Source organism: Drosophila nasuta, chromosome 3, assembly GCF_023558535.2.
Source record: "Drosophila nasuta strain 15112-1781.00 chromosome 3, ASM2355853v1, whole genome shotgun sequence".
NCBI classification, from domain to species: domain Eukaryota; kingdom Metazoa; phylum Arthropoda; class Insecta; order Diptera; family Drosophilidae; genus Drosophila; species Drosophila nasuta.
Window position 1 is genome coordinate 50,274,243 of NC_083457.1, and position 24,817 is coordinate 50,299,059.

The 24,817-nt window shown below is 38.4% G+C and overlaps 2 protein-coding genes and 6 non-coding genes across 9 annotated transcripts; 5 read left to right on the forward strand and 3 right to left on the reverse strand.

The window, feature by feature from the left end:
* Positions 1 to 13: 13 nt before the first annotated feature.
* Positions 14 to 208, reverse strand: LOC132794562 (U2 spliceosomal RNA). Its single transcript, XR_009633236.1, has one exon. It is a non-coding gene; the product is annotated as a U2 spliceosomal RNA (small nuclear RNA).
* Positions 209 to 466: 258 nt separating this feature from the next.
* Positions 467 to 589, forward strand: LOC132794569 (U5 spliceosomal RNA). Its single transcript, XR_009633242.1, has one exon. It is a non-coding gene; the product is annotated as a U5 spliceosomal RNA (small nuclear RNA).
* Positions 590 to 882: 293 nt separating this feature from the next.
* Positions 883 to 20,039, reverse strand: LOC132791067 (probable chitinase 10). Its single transcript, XM_060799850.1, has 9 exons — positions 19,699 to 20,039; positions 8,600 to 8,681; positions 5,173 to 5,675; positions 4,719 to 5,116; positions 3,630 to 4,188; positions 3,461 to 3,572; positions 2,250 to 3,220; positions 1,990 to 2,191; positions 883 to 1,518 (listed from the first exon to the last, which is right to left on the reverse strand). The coding sequence occupies exons 1-9, from the start codon at positions 19,699 to 19,701 to the stop codon at positions 1,313 to 1,315; spliced, it is 3,036 nt and encodes a 1,011-aa protein (XP_060655833.1). The 5' UTR covers positions 19,702 to 20,039; the 3' UTR covers positions 883 to 1,312.
* On the forward strand, positions 6,988 to 7,059 carry Trnac-gca (transfer RNA cysteine (anticodon GCA)). The gene has a single exon. It is a non-coding gene; the product is annotated as a tRNA-Cys (tRNA).
* On the forward strand, positions 7,234 to 7,305 carry Trnac-gca (transfer RNA cysteine (anticodon GCA)). The gene has a single exon. It is a non-coding gene; the product is annotated as a tRNA-Cys (tRNA).
* Trnac-gca (transfer RNA cysteine (anticodon GCA)) lies at positions 7,776 to 7,847 on the forward strand. Its single transcript has one exon. It is a non-coding gene; the product is annotated as a tRNA-Cys (tRNA).
* On the forward strand, positions 8,482 to 8,553 carry Trnac-gca (transfer RNA cysteine (anticodon GCA)). Its single transcript has one exon. It is a non-coding gene; the product is annotated as a tRNA-Cys (tRNA).
* A 2,247-nt stretch (positions 20,040 to 22,286) lies between the features above and the next one.
* LOC132790165 (uncharacterized) lies at positions 22,287 to 23,658 on the reverse strand. 2 transcript variants are annotated; one of them, XM_060798615.1, is made up of 2 exons: positions 23,293 to 23,658; positions 22,287 to 23,250 (listed from the first exon to the last, which is right to left on the reverse strand). In XM_060798615.1, exons 1-2 carry the CDS (start codon positions 23,571 to 23,573, stop codon positions 22,473 to 22,475), a joined length of 1,059 nt encoding a protein of 352 aa, XP_060654598.1. In that variant the 5' UTR covers positions 23,574 to 23,658; the 3' UTR covers positions 22,287 to 22,472. The 2 variants fall into 2 exon arrangements, with proteins under 2 accessions (XP_060654598.1, XP_060654599.1); XM_060798616.1 differs by having other exon boundaries at positions 22,287 to 23,238; positions 23,293 to 23,656.
* Positions 23,659 to 24,817: the final 1,159 nt, after the last annotated feature.

Sequence of the window (24,817 nt, forward strand, 5' to 3'; positions counted from 1 at the left end):
TTCATATTTATTATTTAGTTGGGCCGAATCCTGGCGGTACTGCAATACCAGGCCAACCCGTGACAGAGGTGGAGCAAGCCCCTAGCACTCCGTCTATTTCCAAAAATCAGTTTAACATTTGTTGTCCTCCGATGGAGGATCTATCAGATGTTAAGCTGATAAGAACAGATACTACACTTTGATCTTAGCCATAAGGCCGAGAAGCGATAACTTGTAACGGCAAGATGTCCCGTTAGTGGATATTCGGATGCCAGAACCAATTGTGAATTGTAATACCATCAACTCTAAACTTACCTGACTCATGCGCAGTCTTGCAGAGAGACAGCATAAATGGTGGTGGTTGTTTCCAGTGCACCCTGAAGTATGCAACAGAAAAGCACGTTACTTTTGCCCTATCATGTGCTTGTAATTCGCAAGCAGTTCTAGTAGTGCAATAGTAGCATAGTTGCTAGAATGCATTGGGAAATTACTCTGGCTTCTCTTCAGTTGTCGAATAAATCTTTCGCCTTTTACTAAAGATTTCCGTGGAGAGGAGCACTCTAATGAGTCTAAAATAATTTTTGCTAGTGCCTGATTGCAAAATCGGGCCATTTGTTAATACATCTGAAAATTTTTAAAATTAATTATAAGAAAAACAAGCTTATTATATTTTGTATGTGTGTTTTATTTTAACTAAATAATTACAACGTATAATACAAATTTTATAGTTAAAACTTGAAAATGTACAACTTTCGTTTTAGAGCGGGGCAAATTTAGCATGAATTCGAATTAGTTTTTGTTCGTTATGTGTTTTGTGGTGTAATTTTGATAAACTTCTGGTCGTTTCTTATTGTGATTATCACAGTTTAATATATAAAAGATTCGCTCATTATTATATATCCTTTGTTTTGTTTTTTGTTTATAATAATTGTGTTTATCGAAACGGAAGGAAATGCGAAAGCTGTGTTCATTTTGTTTTTGTTTCTTGTTTTGTTTTCGTTTTTTGTTAGAGGAGGCAACTACATAAAAGTTGTGCATTCACTTTTAGCTAAAACATAAAAACTACTTAAACGCTAAATATATGTTTAATTAAGCTTACATTTGTAGTACAAAAAATTCAGCTGATTTTGAGTATTTGTTTTTTGTTTTTGTCGAGTTAGTGTGGGCGGGAGGGGTTGGTTGGGGCAGCAATTTCAAAACTAAAACTAGGGCATCGTTTGTTTTTTTTGTTTGTTGAATATTATATACTCTCTCGTACTCGTACTCGTATTAACAACTTGCAAATGGGAGCTTTACAAAAGAAGTGCCTAAGGACTTGCATTACAGTCCATTCTTAGGCAGGCGCCTCCGTTGGTGCGTGGCAGCCCTCAACGTTTTCGGGCCAATCGCACACATTCTCCTGGGGATTGAAGACCAGGTTGGCAGGACATGGCATGTGATGCTTGCGCTCACCCTCGCACATATAGTAATGTGTGCAGTCGGCCCAATCCTTGTGGTAGCTAATGTGACCATCCTCCTCCGCGCAGGTAACGTCATGAGCTGTGAATTAAAAAGGAGTTTTAATAGGTTTTCAATTTGCTATATAGTAAATAGTGTCTATATATGATCTTTCTTGTCTACATAATCTTTAAGATGAATACTGTAAAAATCTTTTGCACGCTCTAGAATGATTTATCTTTTTCTTAAAATAGGCCCCAGTTTCAGCAATTTTAACTTCACCCCCTTCATCAGCATAACTTTTCGCCACCAAGCATCTTCTTAGGGTCAACGCATAGCCAATGGACTCTTGAGTTCATATCTGGATTATATTGTGTATTCAGAAGCTTACAATGTATTTGTTGTTGAAGGAATAATAGAGCTAAGTGAACATCTAAAAATCTTTTTCTGGCTATCGAAATGTCATTAAACTTTATATATAGTTATCAGAAAAACCTTACTTAAGTATTTATCGATATAAATTGAATCTTTGACTTATTGAGAAATGTGTTAGTTATTTAGCCAACTACTTACGATCCTTTGTCGTGTAAGCTCCACGTGGTCCATGGGACTCGTAGGGTCCATCGTATTCCAACGCCACTTTGTAATCCTTGAGTTCCTCACTGAGCGCATTCAACAGAGGATACTTGCCGCTGCCGCAGCGTCCAGAGAAATCATCCATGTCAATAGACCACACCATAATGCCGCCAAAGCCTTGCTCCTTAAGCCATTCGGTCTGTAGCAGAGAATAAAATTAGTTGTAATTCAGTTAAAGATTTATCAAATAAACTCACCTTTGTCTTGAGTGAACGTTCATCGTCGAAGCCCACCCACTGATTGCCTCTGTAGGCGAAGGGCACCTGCTGCTCCGAATCCCACACCAATGTGGTGTTGTCTGCTGCCAGGAAAGTGCACACTTCGTAGTAGCTGAGGAAGCCCGCCTCGTTGGTAAACTTGCCCGTCTTGCCGCCACCCGAAGATGGTGAACCAATGTCGAATTGCGTCTCATTGACCAGCTCAAAGCTACGTCCATAGGTGGGCATGCCAATCAATAGCTTCTCCTTGGGTGCACCTTGTTTCACCCACTCGCGTGCGCTGTAATCCACAGTCAGTTTCTTCTGGTAACCGGTGGCGGATTCCAAAGCAAACAGCGGCGAATTGTGGCCCACAGTGCGCTCCCATTGACCGTGGAAATCGTAGGTCATCACATTGATAAAGTCCAGATATTTGGAGATCTCGGGCACATCATAGCCAGCAGCAATGGCTTCGAAGGAAGCGGGCACAGCAGCTGTGAGCAGGAGACGTGGCAATCCCGATGACTTGGCTTCGCCCTCGAAAGCCACACGCAATTCCTTGAGCAGATTCACATAGGCAACACGATCCTCAGCACCACGTGGATACTCCCAATCGACGTCCAAGCCGTTGAATTTGTAATCACGCAGAAAATCGATGGCTTCGTAGACGAACTGATTCATGCGGAACACGTTCGAGGTGAGCTCCTTGAAGGGCGTGGAACCAAAGGCCCAACCGCCAATGGCCAACAAGATTTGCAGATCGGGATTCGTGTCACGCAAGGCAATAACGCTCTCGTAGTTCTCGGGATCATCATCGGTAGCTTCAGCCAGCTTGTAATCCTGCAGCGTGGCAAAGGCGTAGACAATGTGTGTGCACAGTTTAGGATCAATGTTCTCCGGTTCGAATTTGCCAGCGCCAGGGCGTTTAGCAGACCAGCTGGTCAGATAACAGAAGACCTGAGCGGGACGAGCTATAGATAAAAGAAAAGAAAATGACATTAGCAAATGGATTTATTTGTTATCAAAGCAATCCTTTCTATTGACAGATCAATAGATGAATAGTTATTCCTATTTTAATCCCGGAATTCAAGAATTTTGGTATAGAAAATGTGAACAATTTCATGCCTCGGTCAAGACAATCCCAGATTATCTCAGTTCTGACATATTTTCAGTTTAAATTTAGGGTTTCTATTTCTATTAAGTAAACTTACTATTGGTATCCACAGCATTAGAGCCGCCCTTGATGCGTTGCTTCTTCTGCACATGTGGTTTGCGCACCTTGTTCAGAATTTCATCCACAGAAATCTTGATGGGTTCAGGTTTCTGCAATAGAGTAAAGGATTAAATCAAAGTTCCCAAACAGGTGTCAATTACACTCACCTCTTCAATATCCTCGAACGTAGCAGCCACAGCAGTCCAGTTGACATCCTTGGCCTCCTTGCCACGCGAAATGCCCAAGAGTTCCTCACGCATGGCTCCAATCAATGGATACTTGACATTTCCTCCGCACACCTCACCCTTGAAGTCATCCATATCAATAGTCCAGACCATAGCACCGCCAAAGCCATTCGATTTGATCCAATGCATCTTGTTGCGAATCGCGCGCTCATCATCGAAGCCCACCCACTGATCACCATCCACCAAGTAGGGCACCTTCATCTCCTCATCCCACACATAGACGGCGCCATTGAGCAGCATCTCACAGATTTCGTAGTAGGCCAGGAAACCGCTCTCCTTGGTATAAACACCTTCGCGACCGCCGCCTGTGGCTGGTGCATTGGGTCCGTGCTTCTCGGTGTTGGCGAGGGTAAAACTACGTCCATAGGTTGGCATACCAATGATCAACTTCTCCTTGGGTGCGCCCATCTTGACCCACAGATTGGCAGCATTGTCCACCGACAACTGTTTGCGCCACTCGGAGTCCGAGGAGGGTGCATAGCTGCAAGGAAAGCAAAATAAAGGATAAATATTTTTAAAGATTGAAATTAAAAACAAACATTTTTTTGCTAATATATTTAAATTGAATATCTTTTAAATATAATATTAGTTACATTAAGCAGAGAATTTGCAATTGTATCTTGAACCACAAATATAAAACTTTACTTTTGGTATTTTCATATATAATTCAAAAGTACTAAAGTAATTACAGTAGAGACAAAAAATATTCTCTTTTTGAAATAATTGGAGTGAATCTCTATGTTTTGTAGTACATATATTATTGAACTGCATTTTTCTAATTAATGTTTCTCTAAAAGAATTCTGCAGAAATTATAAATGAAAGCTATTTTAGATGCAAAGCAGTTTTAATGTGCAAGCGTCGACTCAAAACTTTGTCAAAAAAAGTTATTTGCAAATTTTAGTATACCAATTTTAGAAATGTTTAAAATTATCTTTAGTGTTTTTTGAGATGTTAAATTCACAAAAGTTATTAGCTTTTTACTTATGATAAATTTAATATCCTTTACTTACAGTGGTGCATTGTGTCCCGTTTCGCGTTCCCATTTGCCGTGGAAATCGTAGGCCATCAGATTGATAAAGTCCAGATAGCTGGCAATGGCAGGCACATCATAACCACCGCGCACATTGTCGGGACCCACAGGCACAGCAGCGGACAAGAGGAGACGAGGTTGCTTCAGTTCCTGGGCCTCAGCCTCGAAGGCTTCGCGCAATTCCTTCAGCAGCAGCACAAAGTTCTTCTTGTCATCAGATCCCTTGGGGTATTCCCAATCCATGTCGAGACCATCGAAACCACGTTTACGCAGGAAGGGAATGGCAGAGTAGACAAAGGTCTGGCGAGTGTAGCGAGTAGCTGACATATCCTTGAACTTCTGTGTGCCGAAGGACCAACCGCCAATAGCCAGCAAAATCTAGAAGAAAAACAATTAGTAGGAATTAGGAATTGAGAAATTAAATGTAAGCTCACCTTCAGCTTGGGATTCGCCTTGCGCAGATTCATCATGCGTTCATAAAGTCCAGGTACATTGTCCTTGGTCTCATCGTTGGACTCGTAGGAACTCAGCTTGCCCTTCTTTAGCCAGCCAAAGGCAAAGATAATGTGCGTGCAGAGATCAGCGGGAATATCCTCGGGCACAAACTTGCCAACCTTAACACGATACTGCGACCAATTGGTGTAATAGCAAACGATCTTCGGTGTGCCATCATCCACCTTCGTCTTCTTGCCCTTCAGCGAAGATCCACTGGCAACAAGCGCAGCTCCTCCAGCAGCGGCTGCTGCGGCAGCTGCACCTCCGCGGAGCTTCGACTTGGAGCGGAGACGAGTGCGAGCGACGCTGGTCGTGGAGGCCGGTTCCTGATCGATGCGCTTCTCGGCCACCGGCGATTCAGTTGCCTTCTTGGAGGTCAGCAAACTGCTGCGTGATGAACTGGTAACTGTGCTTGGTCGTCGCATGCGCCGACGCGTCTTGGCTGTAAAAAAAAATAAAAACAGAGAAGATAAATGAGTTGAGAAGATTAATTAGTTTGGCAGTTACATTAACTTTATCTGACTATGTTATACCCGGCACAATAGTTGTTACCAAACTAAAGCGGATTTCGTAATACAATGTGTGAAATGAGCCGATTTTCACATTATAAAATTGTTTATTGACTTTAAACTTGCGAGTTTATGTAGCAATCGTAATGAAGTTTTGAGGAAGCATTCCAAATATATTTTGAACTCCATAAAATTGGTTTTTGATTGACTTGCAAGCGTGTTGACGTTTACAGGAAGCAATTATAACATCCTCTGCGACTTATAAAAGTGTATCTTAATTAACTCTAAAGTTTATGGTGCGATTGCAATGAAACTTTTGGGCACCATTCGTGAAACGTTATAAATCTTGTCTACCAGCTTGTATGTTGCCTAAATTCAAGTTTATAATTGTTGATATATTACTTTCTTATGCTTTACAAGCCATATAAGTCTTAAATATACATTTTTTTCGACCAGGTATTATTAAGCTCAGCTCCGCCTACATCCGACATACTTGACCTTTGCTAACAACTCTTTAAGCTTGCTACTGCTGGTAAGCTGAACGTCAGCTGGCTTCAATCTACCGCTCATGATCATCAATCAAACGTAAAGCTATTCATGCAACCTCGAGAGATCACAATCTGAATCTCAATCGCAATCGTAATCACAATTGACTGTGTCGAGTGACAATTATTTAAAATTAATGTTCGGTTTGTCATCTCCATCTTCTTCTTCAGTAGTTGTCTTAGCGACTTATGCTTGATTATTATCCAGGCCATTTATTTCCATGTCTCATTGGATTTATGCATTTATAAACGAAAAGTACCCCCCATATATGGTAGGTAGGTAGAAGAGTATCGTTTCGAATTTTATTAATTCTGACAATCAGCCATAATGAAGACACCTAATGGATGTATCTGCGTAAGCATTCATTAATGGTACTCGCTCTTCCTAAATACTTGGGCAATTAAAGTGGCCATTGCGCGGACCTGTTTAACGTGATATTAAAAATAATTATTAAATTTGTCCCCACCAACTGAAATAACAATGCGAATTTTATGGCAAATACTGTTTAACCGGTCTTCGTGGTTAGGGGTTCCCCTCTCCTCTTTGGTTCTCTTTGTTTCTCTCGGCGCATGCCCACACACAACAGTTCTTTTTGCCGTTGTATGGGTGTCTTTGTTGTGGCGCTGCAAACTGTGTCTACTTTTAGCTTATGCTTGGGCGAGTGTTTTAAGTACGCGTTCGGTCGATGAAAACTCAACTGGGGATATAGCTCAGTGGTAGAGCATTCGACTGCAGATCGAGAGGTCCCCGGTTCAAACCCGGGTGTCCCCTTGGTAAACTTTTTTGCTCTTTTTTATTCTTACAGACACTGAGAACGAGTTGCTTATCGCACTTTTTGTTGCATTACTCATGCTGATTTATCTGTACGGGTAGTAGTTATTCTCTTAAAATAGCAGTTTTGTTTTGCTTGTCGATTGTAGCTCCATTCTGTGGGGATCTCCACATGGGGATATAGCTCAGTGGTAGAGCATTCGACTGCAGATCGAGAGGTCCCCGGTTCAAACCCGGGTGTCCCCTAGGTAAAACTTTTTGATTATTTCGAAGCACCAATCAACTGAATAATGGATACAAGGAAGAAAGTACGCTGAGGCTGTTGGTGGGATTCTTCTTAACTAAAAGGATTGTTATCAAATAAAACGAAACAACAATAATAAATGTATTTTCAATAGTGTCTGCTTGCTTATCTTTGTATAATTTTGCTTTCTGTTTTTTTAATTTATTCTATTCTGGTAATTGTTTTTATTTGCGACATTGTATTATTATTATAATTATAATAATATAATTTAATTTCCTCGCTTGTTTTGCACAAATTGAAACTTCGCTTTTTAATTACTTCTGTTGTTAAACAGCTGCCTCCTGCCTGATGCATTTATTTTCAAACATTGCATCATTTTTCTAGTAACCAGCCAAGGGTTAAATACTGCATTCAGAACAACTACACGCTTTGTGTACGCTTAAGTACTAGCTTAGGCAGCAAACGCAGGCATGGGGATATAGCTCAGTGGTAGAGCATTCGACTGCAGATCGAGAGGTCCCCGGTTCAAACCCGGGTGTCCCCTGATTTTTTGCACATTATTTTTTTTTTTTTAATTTTAATGAGCATATTTTTGTTATTTCATATTATTGTTTGGGCTACATATACGTGTAAATTATATTTTCTTTTCGCTGCTTAGCAAAAATAAACTCTTGCGCAGTCAAACCAAATACCACAGAAATGGTTTGCGCAATACTTTCGAATTAAATTAAACAAACAATTTATAAATTACGAAATACCTTTCGCATTTACTTTAAACTCGCAAACCGATCTCAAATCAAATGCCAAAACCCTTTCGTTGTTTATATAACACAATTGATTTTAAAATTACTTCGACTGCCTAAGTGTTTTATTTTGGTGGCGTGGTAGATTTGACAAAGTACCACTGATAATGGCAAGTCATTTGGGAAACATGCATTTGCTGTTACGTGATAATGTTGCAGATAAATGTAATCACGGTCTAGTGGCAACACAATAGTACAACAACTCTTTATCAACTTCCGTCTCTGCGCAGAGACCGACGAAGCACAAAAATAGTACGTAGGCGGTGCAGAGCAGAAGACTCGCCTATGCGAGTGAGGAGTGATTAAATGAAATCGAATGCTGTACTAGGAGATATTGTAGTTGTTCTTTGGTAAATTGCCAAGTCTTGCATAAGTGGGGATATAGCTCAGTGGTAGAGCATTCGACTGCAGATCGAGAGGTCCCCGGTTCAAACCCGGGTGTCCCCTAATTTTTTGCACTTTTTAATTTATTTATTAACGGTTTTTTACTTACTTTGCGCGCTGTCTGTGGAGGGAGAGAGCAATACAACCAGCAGGCATATCACAAAGGCAATTCGCAGCAATCGCGGTGGCAACTGTAAAAGACAACGTGTAGAGAGCAATTAATCACAGTTATACAGTTGGATTTTTTTTTGTTTTGATGTGCAAGAGATAAAATGATTTATGTGGGGGGCACGTCAAGTTTCGGCAAATTACGTGGCACTTGTTTCGAACACTGTCAGAAATGGTTTTTAATTTGTTGTCCGCCGTCCGCAGCAGAAGGTCAGAGTCAGAGCATGTTTTATTTTGTTTTTTTGTTATTTTTTGCCGGGCCCTTCGGCCTCTTCGGCCGCTCTCCACTCCAGTTTGTTCACACTGAACTGGCGCCCACAAAAATTACAAACAAAGCCGCAATGTTGATAATGACCAACTCTTGACATTGACCCAGTTCACGAGCCGGAGACGTTGCTGCTCCCCCAACCCTGTTGGCAAACAACAACAGACTCGATTGCCTCAACAACTAATTAAAATTGTATTTCACTCTTTTTGTTTTTTGTTTTAGTTTTGTTAATAATTATGCAAAAGTATGTTTTTCTTTTGTGTGCTGCATCTGAAGCAGTTTTTGTTGGGTGACATCTTCAGTTTTGTATTTTTCTCTCTCTGTTTTTTTTTACAGTGGCAATGGCAACATCCACTCAAGCGACATCTTGACTTTGAACATTATTATTATTGCCACTTTTGGAGGGCTTAAAAGCCTACGCCGTTCCCCATTCCCCCAATTCACATTTCAAATTACGAATTCCAATTTGTAATACACAAAAAATAGAAGAAACACTTGCAATTCAATTGTCATGCTGATTTATGCACACACTTAGTAACAATAGCAACAGACTATCAAATAAAATTTAAGATAATAAAATGTTGCAATCAAAAATGAGAAACTGGTTAATTAGCTTGCATTAAAATTTCAAATAAATTAAGCTAAAGAAATGAAGACAATTGTCTAGTTTAATATGCGTCATATGCCAAAGCACAAAAACCACAAAAAAATTCAACAATATTTCCATTGCGAAAGTTATTTTTAATAAGGCAACAATGTTGTGTCGTGACAGCACAGCACAGCACAATTCGACTAAATTTCAGATTGTTGCTTTGCTTGTTTGATTGTTTGGTATTCAACGGGGCATTAGCATTTGGCAGCGTCATTAAGAACACCTTACACAACGCTCTTGACGTTTAACGTTTGATGGCCTTTCACAGGCAGTTAGACTGCTTAATGCTTAGCCAAAAAAGAAATGGCCAAAATTGGCACAAACGTGCGCCGTTTCGATAACGATCGTCGCAGCAACAAAAAGTTACAGTTACAGTTAGACGAAAATGTCACGCCTTCTTCTCTAGGTTTTAAGTTGCGCATGCGACTTGGCTAAAAGTGTGTGCGCTGTGGTTGTGGTGGCCAAGGTCGCCGGGGATTGAAACAAATAACCTAAGTCTGTTTCAAATAACAACAATAATTTATTGCCCTGCCCTGCCATAAACACCCCGACAAGCCCATAAATCTCTCTCTCTCTCTCTCTCTCTCTCTCGGCGAGTATTCTGCGAACATTTCTCGGGCGCCTTTATTTGGGGTCTGTTAGATCTTTTGATCGAGATGTGGAAAAAGTGAAACTGGTTTATATAGACTTATCTACTATAATCTGCAAAAAACTGTATTCATTTAAATGTTTTTAAGCCAAGCCAAATTATGCATAAATTATACATTTTTTTAATGCGCAGGCGCAAAACCAAAAGAAACCACAAAAAATAAAGAAAAAACAACGAAAAAAAAAGTTCCTTATTGACAGCGACCGGCAACAGCGAAGTCGAAGTCGAAGTCGCGACTGGACCAGACCAACTGGTTTATGCTCTTGGGGATTGGGGCAGCGCGGAGTGTGGCGCGGAAATGAATTGAGGTGAAAACATGCCTCTAAATGCCTTTCATTTTCTTTTATGCGAAAGCGAAAAGCGCCAAGAACTACAAGCTGCCTCCGCTTTTGGCTCTTTCTCACTACTATTATTTTTCTTTGATTTTATTTCTTTGTAGCAAATCATTCAATAGGCGCAATCGAACAAATGTTTTTCTGTGGCGGTTACGTAAATTATTGTTTTGCCCATTTTCGGGGCAAAATATATATTGTCTAAGACCCCATTGCAAGTATCATTAGCTAAGTCCATTCGCTGGGGTGGATTTGAGTTTGCAATGCGAAAGACGTGTGTTTGGATTTGTTGATTACGACAGCACTAAATAAAAGTCAATAAATAAAAGAGAGACAGCGAAGTGATAGAGCTGCATTCCTGGCGCAAGATTTGTTATTTCTTTCAATTGTTTGCGCAAAAGCAAAAATACGAAAAATATAATTTGTTTACAGTGAAATCTTTGCAAGCCAACTTCAGCTGCTGTTGCTGCAGTCAGTCTTCAGTTTAACAGCTCATTTGAAATGCTGATAATTATGATCATTGGCAAGCGTGTAATCCTATGCCCAGACCAAACACTTAACCACATGGCGTTATCCGAGACGAGACTGAAAAATCTCTACGCAAGAAAGCGCAAAAATTGCAATTCATTTGCATAAAAAGTTATTTCTTCCACTTTTTACGATGATTGCTTTTTATGTTGTTATTTTTCTTTTCAATTCGTTTTTTTTTTTCATTTATTTAAAAATTGCGTTTATTGAGCGCTCTTTTCAACATGCGGCTCAAATTGCGCAAAAACTTGCATTAATCATGCTTCGTTGCGGTTCGCGTTCACGTTTGTCGCTTAAGTCTTTCGTTTTGTGCGCTATACAAATGCATTTGCGTTTGCTGCGTTTTGCGCTGCTTTCAGTTGCTTTGCTTTGCTTGTTTGATGAATTTCGTATGAAATTTATTGAAATTTTCGTCGTCAACTGTCGTCGTCGTTGTCGTCGTCAGTTGTGTGCAGTTATATTTAATTAAGTTGAATGCCTTTTTGGCTTGACCGAAATTAAGCTCAAGGTGAGGCGTCGAAATAAAAATAAAAATATAAATACAACGAAAAAAAGCTGCTATAAAACTACTAAAAATGGAAAAAAAAGAAAACCCGCTGCACGCGCGAGCTTAAAATATTAAGTTTTATACGTGTATGTAAAAGTATTAATTTAACGGCAGAAAAAAAAATGATAAAATAAACGCCGCAGTCATAACTGTTTGGCAATAAGTCAGCGATTTTTTTTTTTTTGTGGTTGAACTATGTTAATTTGGCTTTTATGAAAATGTGTGTTACATTTGAGCTGTGCCTTTTGATTGTCTTTTAAGGCGGCGTGCAGCGTGAGTTTCGTGCGCCTTACAATTTGAGTTAATTCGCTGGTTTAGCTTAGCGCACCTGTCCTGACCAGACGACCTTGCGCAATCCGGCCAAAGCCTCAATCGCTCAGTCTCAGTCTCCGATACAGACAGTAACAGAAACAAGTTTGGCGTGGTAACAACAAAAAGACAGCTAGACAGCTGGACAGCTGGACAACTGAACAGATATCGATGGTGAGTCAGGGCTCATTAAGTGCAGTTTGAAAACTGGTTCACTGACCAATTAGAATAATGCTAAAATTGCGCACCTCAAAGCTACAAACTGGAGCCAACAATCGACTCGAATTACCACACATCTACTCTCGCCTTCTGCGGCTCTGCGATGCTGTAAGTTTTGTGGCGTGGTTTGGTTTCTCGGTATCTCGGTTTCTGTTTTTTGTTGGGTGTGGAACCGCTGTGCCAGTTACTTCCTGCTTGTAGCATAACCCTGAAACGGGCATTCACATCAGTTCCAGTTTGAGCAACAGCTGGAATATGCTTGGCCTGGACATGCTTGAGCCTCGTCGAGTGCGATTGTGGACTCTCTCTCTCTCTCTCTCACTCTCTCTGTCTCTAGTGGGCTAAGCACACAACGCACCCAATAAAACTTTTAATACCCGCTAACCGTAGGGTGGAAGGGTATTACAACTTTGTGCCTCCAGCAACTGGCAGCAGCTTCGTAAAAACACCTAGATGTCGGTATACTAAATATAACCGATGGTATATTTTAGTAATTTTCGGTATATCAATTCGGTATATTGTAAATACGACCATCTAGATGTCGGTATACCAAATATAGCTATTTGTATATTTTAGTATTTTCGGTATATTCATTTGATATATTTTTAGAATGAACACCTAAAAATCGATATACTATTGATATATTGTAGCATATTAGTATTTTCGGCATATTGATTTGGTATATTTTGAGAATGAACACCTAGATGCCAATATACTAAATAGTCATTGGTATATCTTAGCATATTTCGGTATATTAATACGGTATATTTTTATAATATTTAGTATTACAAATACTTAGTATTTATTTAGTATAATATTTAGTGTTTTTGGTATATTCATTTGGTATATTTTTGGAATGAAGACCAAGATGGTATACCAAATATATCAATTGATATATATTTGGTATATTTCGCTGTATTAATTTAGTATATTTTTAGAACGAACACACATGTCGATATACCAAATATAGCGATTGGTATATTTTAGTATTTGGTCGATACTTTAATTTGGTATATTTGGGTATCTCACAGTCGAGCACACTCGACTTATTTGTTCAAGATGGTTCGCATAAAGATGTCGATATACCAAACATACCCAATGGTATATAATAATATTTTTCTGTAAACTAATTTGGTATATTTTTAGAATGTGGTTGTATGAAAGTTGAGTAACGGGTATCTCAAAGTCGAGCACACTCGACTTACTTATTCGAGATGCAACAACTGATTGGAAGACGCTCTTTAAATGCCTCAAACGTGCGTCGTTGCCACAATGAATCAGCAATTAAGACAAAACCAAAAAAACAGAAAACAAAACAAATAACAAAAGATCTCTCTATGGCCATTATTCTTTTGCCTGCAATGCCACATCTAACATAACACACATCCACATCCACATCTCAGAATGAAGCTGAGAATTCAACAGTTGACTGCACACAACTTCCGTTCCACTCATGATCTGTTGGCTGCTGATCTACAGTCGGCCATTTCCTACATTTAGCGATCTTGTTCATAATGTCAATAAAATTTATGTCCATTTGTTTGCCAGTCTGAGAAGAATCTACTCGAGAGTCTCAGCTTCAGATACAACTTTAGCTTCAGTGTGGCCTCGTCTAGAATTTGGCAATTTGTCAGTGTCACATTAATGTTAATACCTGTCTTTTTTGGCTGTTGTTGGTAGTGGGGGCGGTATCATTACCGCTCTAGCGGCAAATACTTGAGCTGGCGCAACAAAAGACTTAAGCGACAAACAGCGCCACACTAATTGCAGCTAACGGCCTGGAAAACTTACAGCGCATAACGCCCCCAAATAAAGACCGAAATGCACTTCAAGTTTGCTTTTGTTTTACCAAGACTTTCTATATTAATTTAGCATCAATAATGACAAATAGCAATGTTTTCGACTAGTTTTATTTTATTTTTTGTTAATACTTGTAGTAGTTGAGTTTAATTTTAAGCAAATGCACTTACTTAAGTAACCGAACACATTTTATATTTATTTATATGTATTCACATTTAGGAATTTAGTATATTTTAGTTTATTTATTTATATTATTTGTGGATAATTGAATTGAATTTATCTTTGAAAAACAGGTCAAATTATGGAGAACATTCCATTTTAGCTTATTTATATTTGAGCAAATTTCAGCACATTTGTTATAGTGAATTTATTTAACATATTAAGTAAATTGTCTTTTATATGCATATATGAAGAGAGAATACTGTTATAAAAATTCTATTTTAATTTAGGATCAATTCCAGCGAATTTAACTACTTATCATACTGCAGCTGATTTATATATTATGGCAAACAGCTGAACATTTTATGGTGCAGTTAATTTGATTCAAATTTTAACTAATTTAAGCAAAAACTGATCTAATTATAGAAGACATGAATTTTTACTAGCAATAAAAAAAATGTCAGAAGCGAACTTTAAGAAAAATTTAAAGCGAAGTTGAAAATGCAGTTTATAAATTAATATAATATTTAAAATTAATTTGTCTTTCGTATGTAAAAACAGTGTATTAAATAAAATATATTTAAGGCTACCAGATATTAATTTATAAAACTGCAGTCCAATATCAAAGTGCAGTTTATTAAGTAAAGGTTTTAACGGAATTTATCTTTAAGCAAAAGAGGCGCAAATTAACGAGATCATTTTGGATTAATTTAAGATCAATGCCAAATAATAGTAATACTTTTTAAACTGCGGTTTATTTACACATTATTAGCTATATTTTCATTAAAAATTCAGTTAATTATTGAAATTTTGCAGTTTTGTTAGAAACCAAAATATATCAATGGAATGCTGAGTGCTGATCAATTGCAGTTTAAACAAAAATGAAAGTATTTCTTGAGAATTCGTAATCATTTTTAAATAAATTTTATGAAACCCCATTTAAGGTGCCACATTTTTTAATTTATTCCTTTTTATTATTACTTTATTAAACTTATACAGTATAAATTGCTACAAATTTGCCACTTTTATTGGAAATTAAAGTACAGGGCATGCATGAACAAATTTGTTAGCTCGCTTCAGCCACAAGTTGCAGCTTTGGGCCTCGTTATGGGATGTCATTTTGTTTCTGGTTTCACATGCATATTTTGTTGTGATTTTTGTTTTTGTTGTATGTTGATGGGAGAGGCGTGCGCCCAAAAGGCAGCTCTAACAAAAACAAAAACAATAAGGAACTGAGCCATGGCCCGGACATTATGTCATAACTAAGTATCTGTTGTGTGAGTATATGCAACAGCAGCAACAACAGCTACAGCAGCAGCAACAGCAGCCGCCTCCTTACGTAAAACGTATGCGCTTTTATTAATAAACAAAACGACAAAGAAACCAAAAAGATACAACAAAAAAGGCAACGTTCAAACAAAGCGCATCAAAGTGAAATTTGTGTTATTTGCAAGTTAATACCATGTTTAGTTTGTTTTGTGTGTTGGCTGTCTGTATGTTTGTTTGTGTGTCTTTTCGAATCGTTTGCTTTCTTTAGTACGAGTAACTAGTATAATCCACAGACCATTGTTCAACTTTAACCTTTTCCGCCGCCAACAGCCAACAAAAACAAGTTTTGTGCGCATCGTTAAATTAAACAATCCAAATTCAAGTATATCTTAATGTTATTTTCTTATTTTGTTGTCTTATTTACATTTCTGTATTTGTGCACAGCAAAGATATTCAAATGATGTCTCGCCTCGAGGCTGGCGAGTTTATAGAGCGAGTTTATGGCCTAGACAGCCCAAACGGTATTAAGTCAAACATTTTTATTGGCATTGTCGCATGAATTTATGTCTAAACGTCGCTGTCTTGGCCATCGGCCATTTAAACGGAAGGGCTAAATGAAAACAAATTACCAACACAGTTAATTAGTTTAATTATGAAGAGCGAAAAAAAGAAGAAAAAAAAACTTTATATATAAAGACGATAAATAAAAAGTTGCCAAACTACGCAAACAGATAATACACAAAAGTTGTGTTGTGCAACTGTTTGAAAGTTTTTTGATAGAGCTCAAGATATATCAAATACAGATTCAAGTTTGCTCGTTCGTATATTTTCATTAGCAGCATTTAGCATTTTGGTGTTCATGATATTTTGACTGATAATGATTTGCAGGCTTTTGGCATTTTGTTGTTGTCTTTTTGTTGCTTTTTTTTTTTGCTTTGTCGATTATGTTGTATCGCTTGTGACCTGAGGGCCAAAAGCAACTCTTATACATCAACTCGATTAAATACTTTATATAATACACTTCGATAAATGAGTGTTGAATTTTGATTGAGCTTTTTGGGTTGTCGACTCGTTTGTCCATTGTTTTGCGGCCACAAATGATTGATATATTTGTGACCATAATGTCAGCCACATAATTGGCCTTAGCTTGACATTGAACACTCTTTTAAAGTGTGAAGTAATTATGCGACACATTCCTTTACTTATTTAAATGTTCAAATAAAACATGTTGCGCCGCTTTTGCGCTTTTGTTTGCTTTGCGCTTAGGCCGCGAACTTCCTGCTTCAGTCTCAGACCCCCTCTCTAAAATAAAAAAAAGGAGTCAACAAATCAACCAAATGCCATTTGCTCTGGCCTAGCATTTTGTGTAGTCCCCTTTGGGCCAGTTCAATAACCAATTGATGCATGCAAATACCATTTTTTTTACGTACATTTGCAAATCATCATAAAAGTGAATTGCAAGCTTCATTTGTCTTTTACGATTGTGTGTGTGTGTGTGTATTGTTTAAAGTGCGGCACTGACAATTGAGCTACCCACTCAGCATCAGCCCCCAGCTCGACACTCAACTGCAGCTGCACAACTGACGCTGACGCTGACGCTGAAGTTTGTAGTTTGTAGTTTGTAGTTCGCCTGTCAGGGCTAGGCCAAAGTAATTGTGACTCGCATATTTCAGTTGAAGAAAAAACAAGTCAGAAATTTACTGTCGAGTATGCTCGACTGTAAGATACTTGCTACCAACTTTAAATATAAGCAAAATAGTGCGGTATTATAGTAAAAATATATCAAATTACGTAAATTACTCTACAAATATATCAAACTAATATGTATACCGAAAAATAGTAACACATACCAAAGGCGACTAAAGATATACCACACTAATATGAAGAAACAATACAAAAATATACCGAAAACATACTAAAACAAAACCAAAATATATAATTGGTATATCGATATAGTACCACAATCAAAAAAAGAAGATTATTTTATAAATACCCTAAATCAATATACCGAAAAAATACTAAAATATACTGAGTGATAAATTTGGTATATTGAAATAGTTCTATATTCAAAGTAGGAGATTATTTTATAAATGCGCCAAATCAATATAACAAAAAAATACTAAAATATACTGAAATATAAATTTGGTATATTGATATAGTTCTATATTCAAAGAAGGAGATTATTTTATAAATGCGCCAAATCAATATACTGAGAAAATACTAAAATATACTGAAGACTAAATTTAGTATGTCGGTATAATACTACAATCAAAGAAGAAGGAGATATTTGCAGGCACAAACCTTCTACCCTACGTGAATATAAGAAACAGAAAAAACAAGCAAGAGCAAGCATTCGACAAACAGTCGACATAATAATACACTATATTAAAATGCATTTGCTAACGCTTAAACGCAATTATTGCACAAGCTGATTGACTGTGAAGTGATTACAACTAATAATTGCGCGTTTAAACGGACTATTTAATGATAAACAATCTCATATTTTTATTGAATTGTAATGCGAGTAAATATGTTTAATAACCACATTAATTAAGTTTATGCAACTACTAAAGAAACGTATTGTTAGTGTATTTAATCGAGTTGATGTTGAGGCAGCTTTAAGTACTTTTATTTATTTATTTCATGAATCACGCTGCAGCCTCCTTTTGGTTTCCTTTCATTTCAAGGGTTCAACTTAAGAAACCGCTGACATTTCATACATGCAAAAAACGTACTCGCATATGGCTTCCCTTTTTTTTCGCCACACACACATTACGCATACGCCGAGTTGGCACTTTGCCAACTTCCGACAGCAAAAAAAAGTTTGTTGTAGAGTTTTTATAGTTTTCATTTTATTTTTTTATTTTGGGAGAAAGTCTGTCTCCCGTGCAGTGTGCAATTATAATAACGTTATCTGTATGTATGTGTGTGAGTATACTATTAACATTTTTTTTTTTTGTTTTTGGTTTGTAAAATGTGTGTAAACACAAGCCGGGCTCTGCTGAGTCGTTATTTGAATTGTTTGTTTCACAAACAAATTCTGTGTGAGTGCTGTGCTGTGTACTGTGTGCAAGTGTTCATTCAATTGTCAAGCTTCAAGCGTCAAATGAAAGTGAGAGTTACAACAACAACAATGAGAAAATACACAAAAATAAAACTGCTGCACATGTCAGTCACGGCTGTCAATAGCGCGTGGTCTGATTGGTTTTAGGGGGCGGTGTAAAAGAGGGGGGCGGAACGCATTTGGCTAATTAGACAAAGACTAGGAAAGTGCTCCATAAACAATAGCTTACTAACAATGAATGAATGGCTTTAACTTATTTTTTGGGGCTGAAGCAAAGCCTTTTAACTCGTTTAAATCTGAGGCTCTGTCGTTTTTCCACATGTTTCGGCGTCTGGCGACTCGTTTCGAGTGTTTCAAACCTAATTTTTGCGGGTTTTTCAATTTTACGAGACCAGTTTTGGGCCGCTTGGCCAATGATTTGCCAATCGACGACGTCTGACTGGCAGCAGTTGTAGGTATTTTTTTTTTTGCTCTTTTTAAGTTTTTCTTTCATTTTATTTGTGTGTTGTGGTTTGTTTTTTGTGTTGTTTGCAAATATTAATTGTTGTAAAAGAGAAACACACACACACACCTCAACACAGCCACGCATAGACAAAAAACTAGTTATTGTTTGCGACTGCGACTTTTACTTGACTGTGCCAAATTGAGGCGTGGCCAGTTACTCTTAACTGCAGCTACTGCTGCTGCTGCTGTTGGCGTGCTGTTGGCCATAATGGAAAAATGTGGAATAATGGAAAATCGCTTGGCCAAGGAAGTAAAAGCGCATTTTAACCAAAAATGAAAAGCGAAACTGAATAGCTAGAAACTACTTTATGCTGTTGGCAATTCGTTCACAATTTGTTGTATTCACATTAAAATTTTTTTATTCGTTTTTGTTGCTGTATTTTATAGCCATTGTCTTTTGACAGGTTTGCCTTCAACTTCGCTCTGGCAGTCAGCACAGAACCCGTAATCGCAGTCACTATTCTTATAAGCCAGCCAAGCCAAGCAGCCACAAGCCAGTAGCCAAGTCTATCTGTCAGTCTGTCCGTCCGTCTGTCTGTCCGTCTGTTCGCCCGTCTGTCTGTCTGTCCGTTCTCCAGTTTGGTTTAACATTCATTTTTCCATTCGCTGACTTTCAATATTCATACTTAGTTACGAGTGTATTCGTTGTGTTTTGCCATGCTTCTTGTCACACTCCGTAGTAAATATGATAATTTTTTTTTTTGTGTTTTTTTCTTGTGACACACTTCTGTTGCACTCACCATTTTTCAAACTCAGCTAACGAACGTCGCACACACTTATCCAGAATTTTGTGTGTTTTGTTCAAATTGTTTAAACAATTGTTGAATTATTGATTTCTTATTTTGTTCACTTCACAGGTTTTGTTTTTGTTTTTGTTTTCGAGGAGCCTTTTTGGGGAGGCCTTTAATGCGCGTCGCGCACGCGCTGCCAATAAAACACACAAGAAATTCTATCAAAAAATCGAAATTCCAAATTCAACTCCTGCCGCACAGAGTAAAAAGTGCTTTGCCAACTTTATTGTTGTTTGTTTGTAACCGTTACTCGAACTGCGAACTCGCACGTTGGACTGAAAAACTGAAACTGATTTGTGCGCAGTCGCGACCAGCTGCCAAGACAACGACCAAGACGATAGCAGACGTCGACGTCGTCGTCGCCGTTGTCGTCTGGCTCAAAAAGTAAACGGCAAAATTGAGTGAAGTTTTGCTCTGAGCGCATGCCGTTGTCTCCCTCCCTCTTTCACTCCCCCCACTCCACCTGGATGGGTTTTTGAGTGCTTCGTGTCGGGGCCACGTCCGAGCGTGCGCCATATACGTACGAATATAACCGCAACATAAAAACAACAAGCAACGAAAAGAGCAACAACAACTACAAAAACTGTTGTTTCGTGTGAGCTGCATGGAAAATTTAATTTTTGCTGCGTCGCTTTTGTGCCGTTCTTTCGCGTCACTCAAAACACACAGAGCACACTGTTAAGTTAGCAGCGACAACTGTTAACAGAGCAGCACAACTGTTAGGAGACCAGCGCAACTGTTAAGAGACCTGCACAGCTGTTAGCAGCGTAAGCACAGTTAACAGAGCAGCAGCTGTTAAGAGACAACAACAACTGTTAAGCTGCGACTGCGACTGCGACAAGGATTGATTGCGCATAGCAGAGATCAGACAAGTTAGCTTTAAGATTGGCCAAGTGCAAACGAGTTTTGATTAGCATAAAAAAACGACGCATCTTCGTTTGATTCAAATTATGATTTACAAAATGTTTTAGTTACTGTAATCATCATATATTATTACTACTCAAAATGCATAAAATATTCATTTCACACGGATAGAAAGCCATTCAACCTCAAGCTAAATCATTTGCATAAGCTCGAGATGTGTAAGTGTGTGTAATTGGAAAGGGTTTCCAAAGTCCAGTGATTACTGAACACGCCCTAAAGACCAGCAGCAAAGCTAGCAAACTCTGCTCAAATGAAAGCGAAAGTGCCAATTGCCGGCTGAAACGTGAATCGTTCCGCTAAAAGTGACTCAGATTTTGAACAACAAATTTTGGTTTAGTTTTATATACGTATGTAGGTTGTTCGGTATATAAATGCCCAAAAATTCTAATGTTTTGTGTGGCAGAGACATGAGATTGTTCCTTTGATCGCTTCTCACGCTTTGCATGCCATAAATTTCACTGCCTTTCACTGTAAATCATTTGCACGACTTAATTGTGTGCATTTTAATGCGTATTGCGTGCCGCCTGCAATCTGACCAACTTGTTGTTGTTGTTACTCTTGTTGTTGTAATTGTTGTTTATGGGTTTTCTGCTTGTTGCAATTCTGTGCCAGTTTTCACGTGGAAAAGTTTTGCGCAGCAGCAGCCACAAATGAGAAATGGAAATGGAAATGCAATGCTCTGTTTCACATGGCGGTAAAATACAAAATTTCATACCAGCCACGAAGGCCGCTTAAAGTGCGTATTACAAACTGTTTATATATATACTTTCATTAGCTAAGAATCGATCTGTATAGCGTAATGTCGTCTGCTGCTTTAGAGTGCATTGACTGTCGCTAAACTTGGCGGCCATTTTGGCTTTCGAAACCGTTATACCAATTGAATATCAAATCGGGCAGCTTAACCTTCACTGCGATTGCGGCGACGTCGATGGCGACTGCGACGTTCAGTTCGTGTCTTAAGTCTTTTGTTTTTACACACAAATTGAAAGTGAAATTTCATTGTTATTGCTCTTGTTGTACATAGTTAACGTCGCTGCTGCGATTTTGGTAATTGTTGAAAAAGAAAGGCACTCACCGACCACCGACCAACAACAACAACAGCAGCAACTGCAACAACAATGTTTGCTGATAAGAAACGTGATTTAATTTTTAGTTGAAAATTATGAAAATCATATGCTGGCAGTTTTCACTTTTGTTGGCCTTGCGGAAGAGTCTCTCTACAACACCTGTTCGACTGACACAGCGAAGAACAGCGCACATCCTTGTTCAAAGTTAATAACTGTCATGTTTATGTTTATGAAAGTCAAAAACAAAAAATAAAAGTGATAAATTACAATGATTCTGCGCAGAGCACGCTTCAGTGCATGCTCCGCCTCCTCTACGGGTTTCTTTTCGTCGTTGCTTCCTAGCATTGTTGTGAGACAATCAGCTGGGTATCAGCCACAAATCTGCAAGCTCAAACAACCGAAGTTCACCCGGTAGTCGTGGCTGTTTTCATCGCGCCAGAGTTTTATTATGATTGATGAGAGTACGCGACCGCGTATGTCGCTTAAGTCTTTTGTCTGTCTTTTGGTCTGTATTGCCGGATGTGTTCTAATAAAATCAAAGCAACGTTCAAGGTGAATGCTAGCAAAATATATTTATATATAAATGAAGTAAGTATGTTATGCTGAGTGTAGAAGGGACAGCGAACGCATTGGGCATGATGCAGCATTTTGCATGGGAGCATCGATCTAACGATCTTCCCTTGAACAATGCTTCAAGCTGCTTCCTGCCTCATGCGTTCGTTGTCTCCTCTACTAATAAGCGTAGATGCAACTGGCGCTGCTGTTTGTCTCCGAGCAGCTGGGCGAGTTCACATAAAACTTTGACTTGCCAGCTCCTCTTCGAGTGGAACTTCGAGCTATGCGTTGCCAAAAGGGCTGCAAAGTGTAGATGCTTCTGTCGCTTCTACTGCTGCTGGTGATGTTGCTATTGCTGCTGCTTCGATGGCTCAATGTGGCAGCTGTGCTGACTTCTAAATGCTTGTGACTCTTGCTTTTCGAGAAGGTTTTTCCAAGCCTTTTAACTACAGTGTGCAACCATTTGGAAGGCTTTCGCTTGTTCTTTGATAGATCTAAAGGTGGTATTGACTCGCTTAGAGTTGACTCTTCCAGCATTGAGTCTTCAACTTTATGCTTTGGTGGTGTCAGCACAACGGGCATGGGCAACGGCAGGGACAACATTGGCGGCAGCGGCTGCTGTAAACCTTCCAGAACACGCAGCAGATTCAAGCGCAATGTCTTGTAGCGTTCTTCCTGCTGAGGATCGTAGATGGGCACAGTGGCAAATGGATCCTTGTGACTGGGATATTTGTCAGGCGAGCTAAGCGTAGCGCGTATACGACCTGTTGGCGGCTTGGGCGCCTGGCGACGCTTGCAACGCGGTGGCGGCGTAGGTGGCATGAGCAAAGGTTTAACCACAACAGTCGAAGGTTGTGGTGCCAACAATCTTTCTTCCGCTATTGGTTTCGGCAACCATAACAAACGCTCAGCTGTGTAGGAGCAGCTTCTATGCAGCTGCCAGCTAAGTAAGAAGCTAGCTTTAAATGATTGCTGATGACTTATACTTATAGCTTACCCAATCAAGAACAGTAACAAATTGTAAACTGGCAACGCAATGAGGCAATGCACCAGTAGCCGCATGAAAGGACACTGTGTGCTCTGCAACTCCAGCAGCCAGCGCCAACAGCAGAACGTTGGCTGACAGTTGTTTTCCTCCCACAATTTCATAGTCAAAGCCGAATGATTATGCAAGATCGGGATAAATAAATCATTGTTTACGCTAATCTGAGAGTTTCCAGGCCAGGCGTAGACTAGAATTCCCGGTAAGATGAACACAAGTGAGTACCAATTAATCATGCTCCTTGAATCAAGATACGTTTCAGTTGCTATTTTTGTTGAAATATGTGTGAGTAGTTTTGCTTGGCAGCCGAAGCCTACTCTTAGATTAGAGCAGTTTTATATAGTTGTCTCCTTAGAACAAGTAAGTTATACCAACTCATAATCCGAAAAAAACACTAAATATACCTTAGACTATTTTTGGTATATCGATATACTATTAGGCTTCAAATATTATTTTGATCATATAATATACAATTACTTCTTAATTAATACTGTAAAAAATAATGTATGTAATTATTAGTATGTACCAAAAATCGTGACTTTTGGCTTTAAAACAAGTAAGGCAGCTACAGTCGAGTATGCTCGATTGTGAAAGATCCGCTGCCCATTAAGAATAAAAGCAAAACATTGCGGTATTAATCTTATACTTAAAATATACCAACGACTACATTCGGTATATCGGAATATAGAGTGCAAAATATACTAGATTGTCAGACAAAGCAAACACAACCCGTAGTAAGTAGGCGTTGCAACCAAATTTGTAAGGGATTATGCATTTACCAAAAATCCTACGGACAGGTAGACAGACAAAAATACACGACTTAATCTTCTTAGCTGTTGACGATGATCGCAATTATTTATACTTTATAAGGCTGGAGATGCTCCACAAAGTTTAAATACCCTGCTACCCTATGGGTCCGGGCATTAAAATAATAAAAAAATGTAAAAGAAACACTCTTTAATATATGTTTATAATTTATATTTTCACAGTAATTGTTATTTGCTTTTTGTTTTTCTTTTGTATTGTTTGTTTTTTTTTTAGCTTTAAAACTTTGATTCAGATTATTGGCTTATTGTTTAAACACTAAAAATGACTTAAGCAGAAATTCATGAAATGTACGTAAAAGTAAAATATAAAAAAAGAGAACAAGTTACATACGTACATACATTCATTCATATATATACTTGTTGGTATTTCGCTTAACTAAAATACATACTTATACAAACGTGTGTGTGTGTGTTGGTGTATGAGTGTGTGTATATCTTTTAATTGCATTTATCTTAATTCATTTTCTTCTCCTCTTTTATTATATTGGCTACTTGCAGTTTGCCCAGAAATCGAAGACATACGCTTAAAATACAATTTGAAACGTTTTTTATGTAGGCTTCTCCTTTCTTCAAATTTTCTTTTTGTTTTCTTTTGAGTTGAAATTTCACTTACTAAACTATGACAGATTGGTAAAGTACTCGTACGTATTATA

Bases quoted from the DNA above. Each gene is read 5' to 3' on its own strand.
- LOC132790165 (XM_060798615.1), bottom strand. From the start codon at position 23,573: ATGATTAATTGGTACTCACTTGTGTTCATCTTACCGGGAATTCTAGTC. The intron at 23,251-23,292 runs GTAAGCTATAAG...ATTTAAAGCTAG, and splicing joins TTGTTACTGTTCTTGATTGG to CTTCTTACTTAGCTGGCAGC.
- LOC132791067 (XM_060799850.1), bottom strand. The intron at 3,573-3,629 runs GTGAGTGTAATT...ACTCTATTGCAG, and splicing joins CGTTCGAGGATATTGAAGAG to AAACCTGAACCCATCAAGAT. The intron at 3,221-3,460 runs GTAAGTTTACTT...TTTTATCTATAG, and splicing joins TAATGCTGTGGATACCAATA to CTCGTCCCGCTCAGGTCTTC.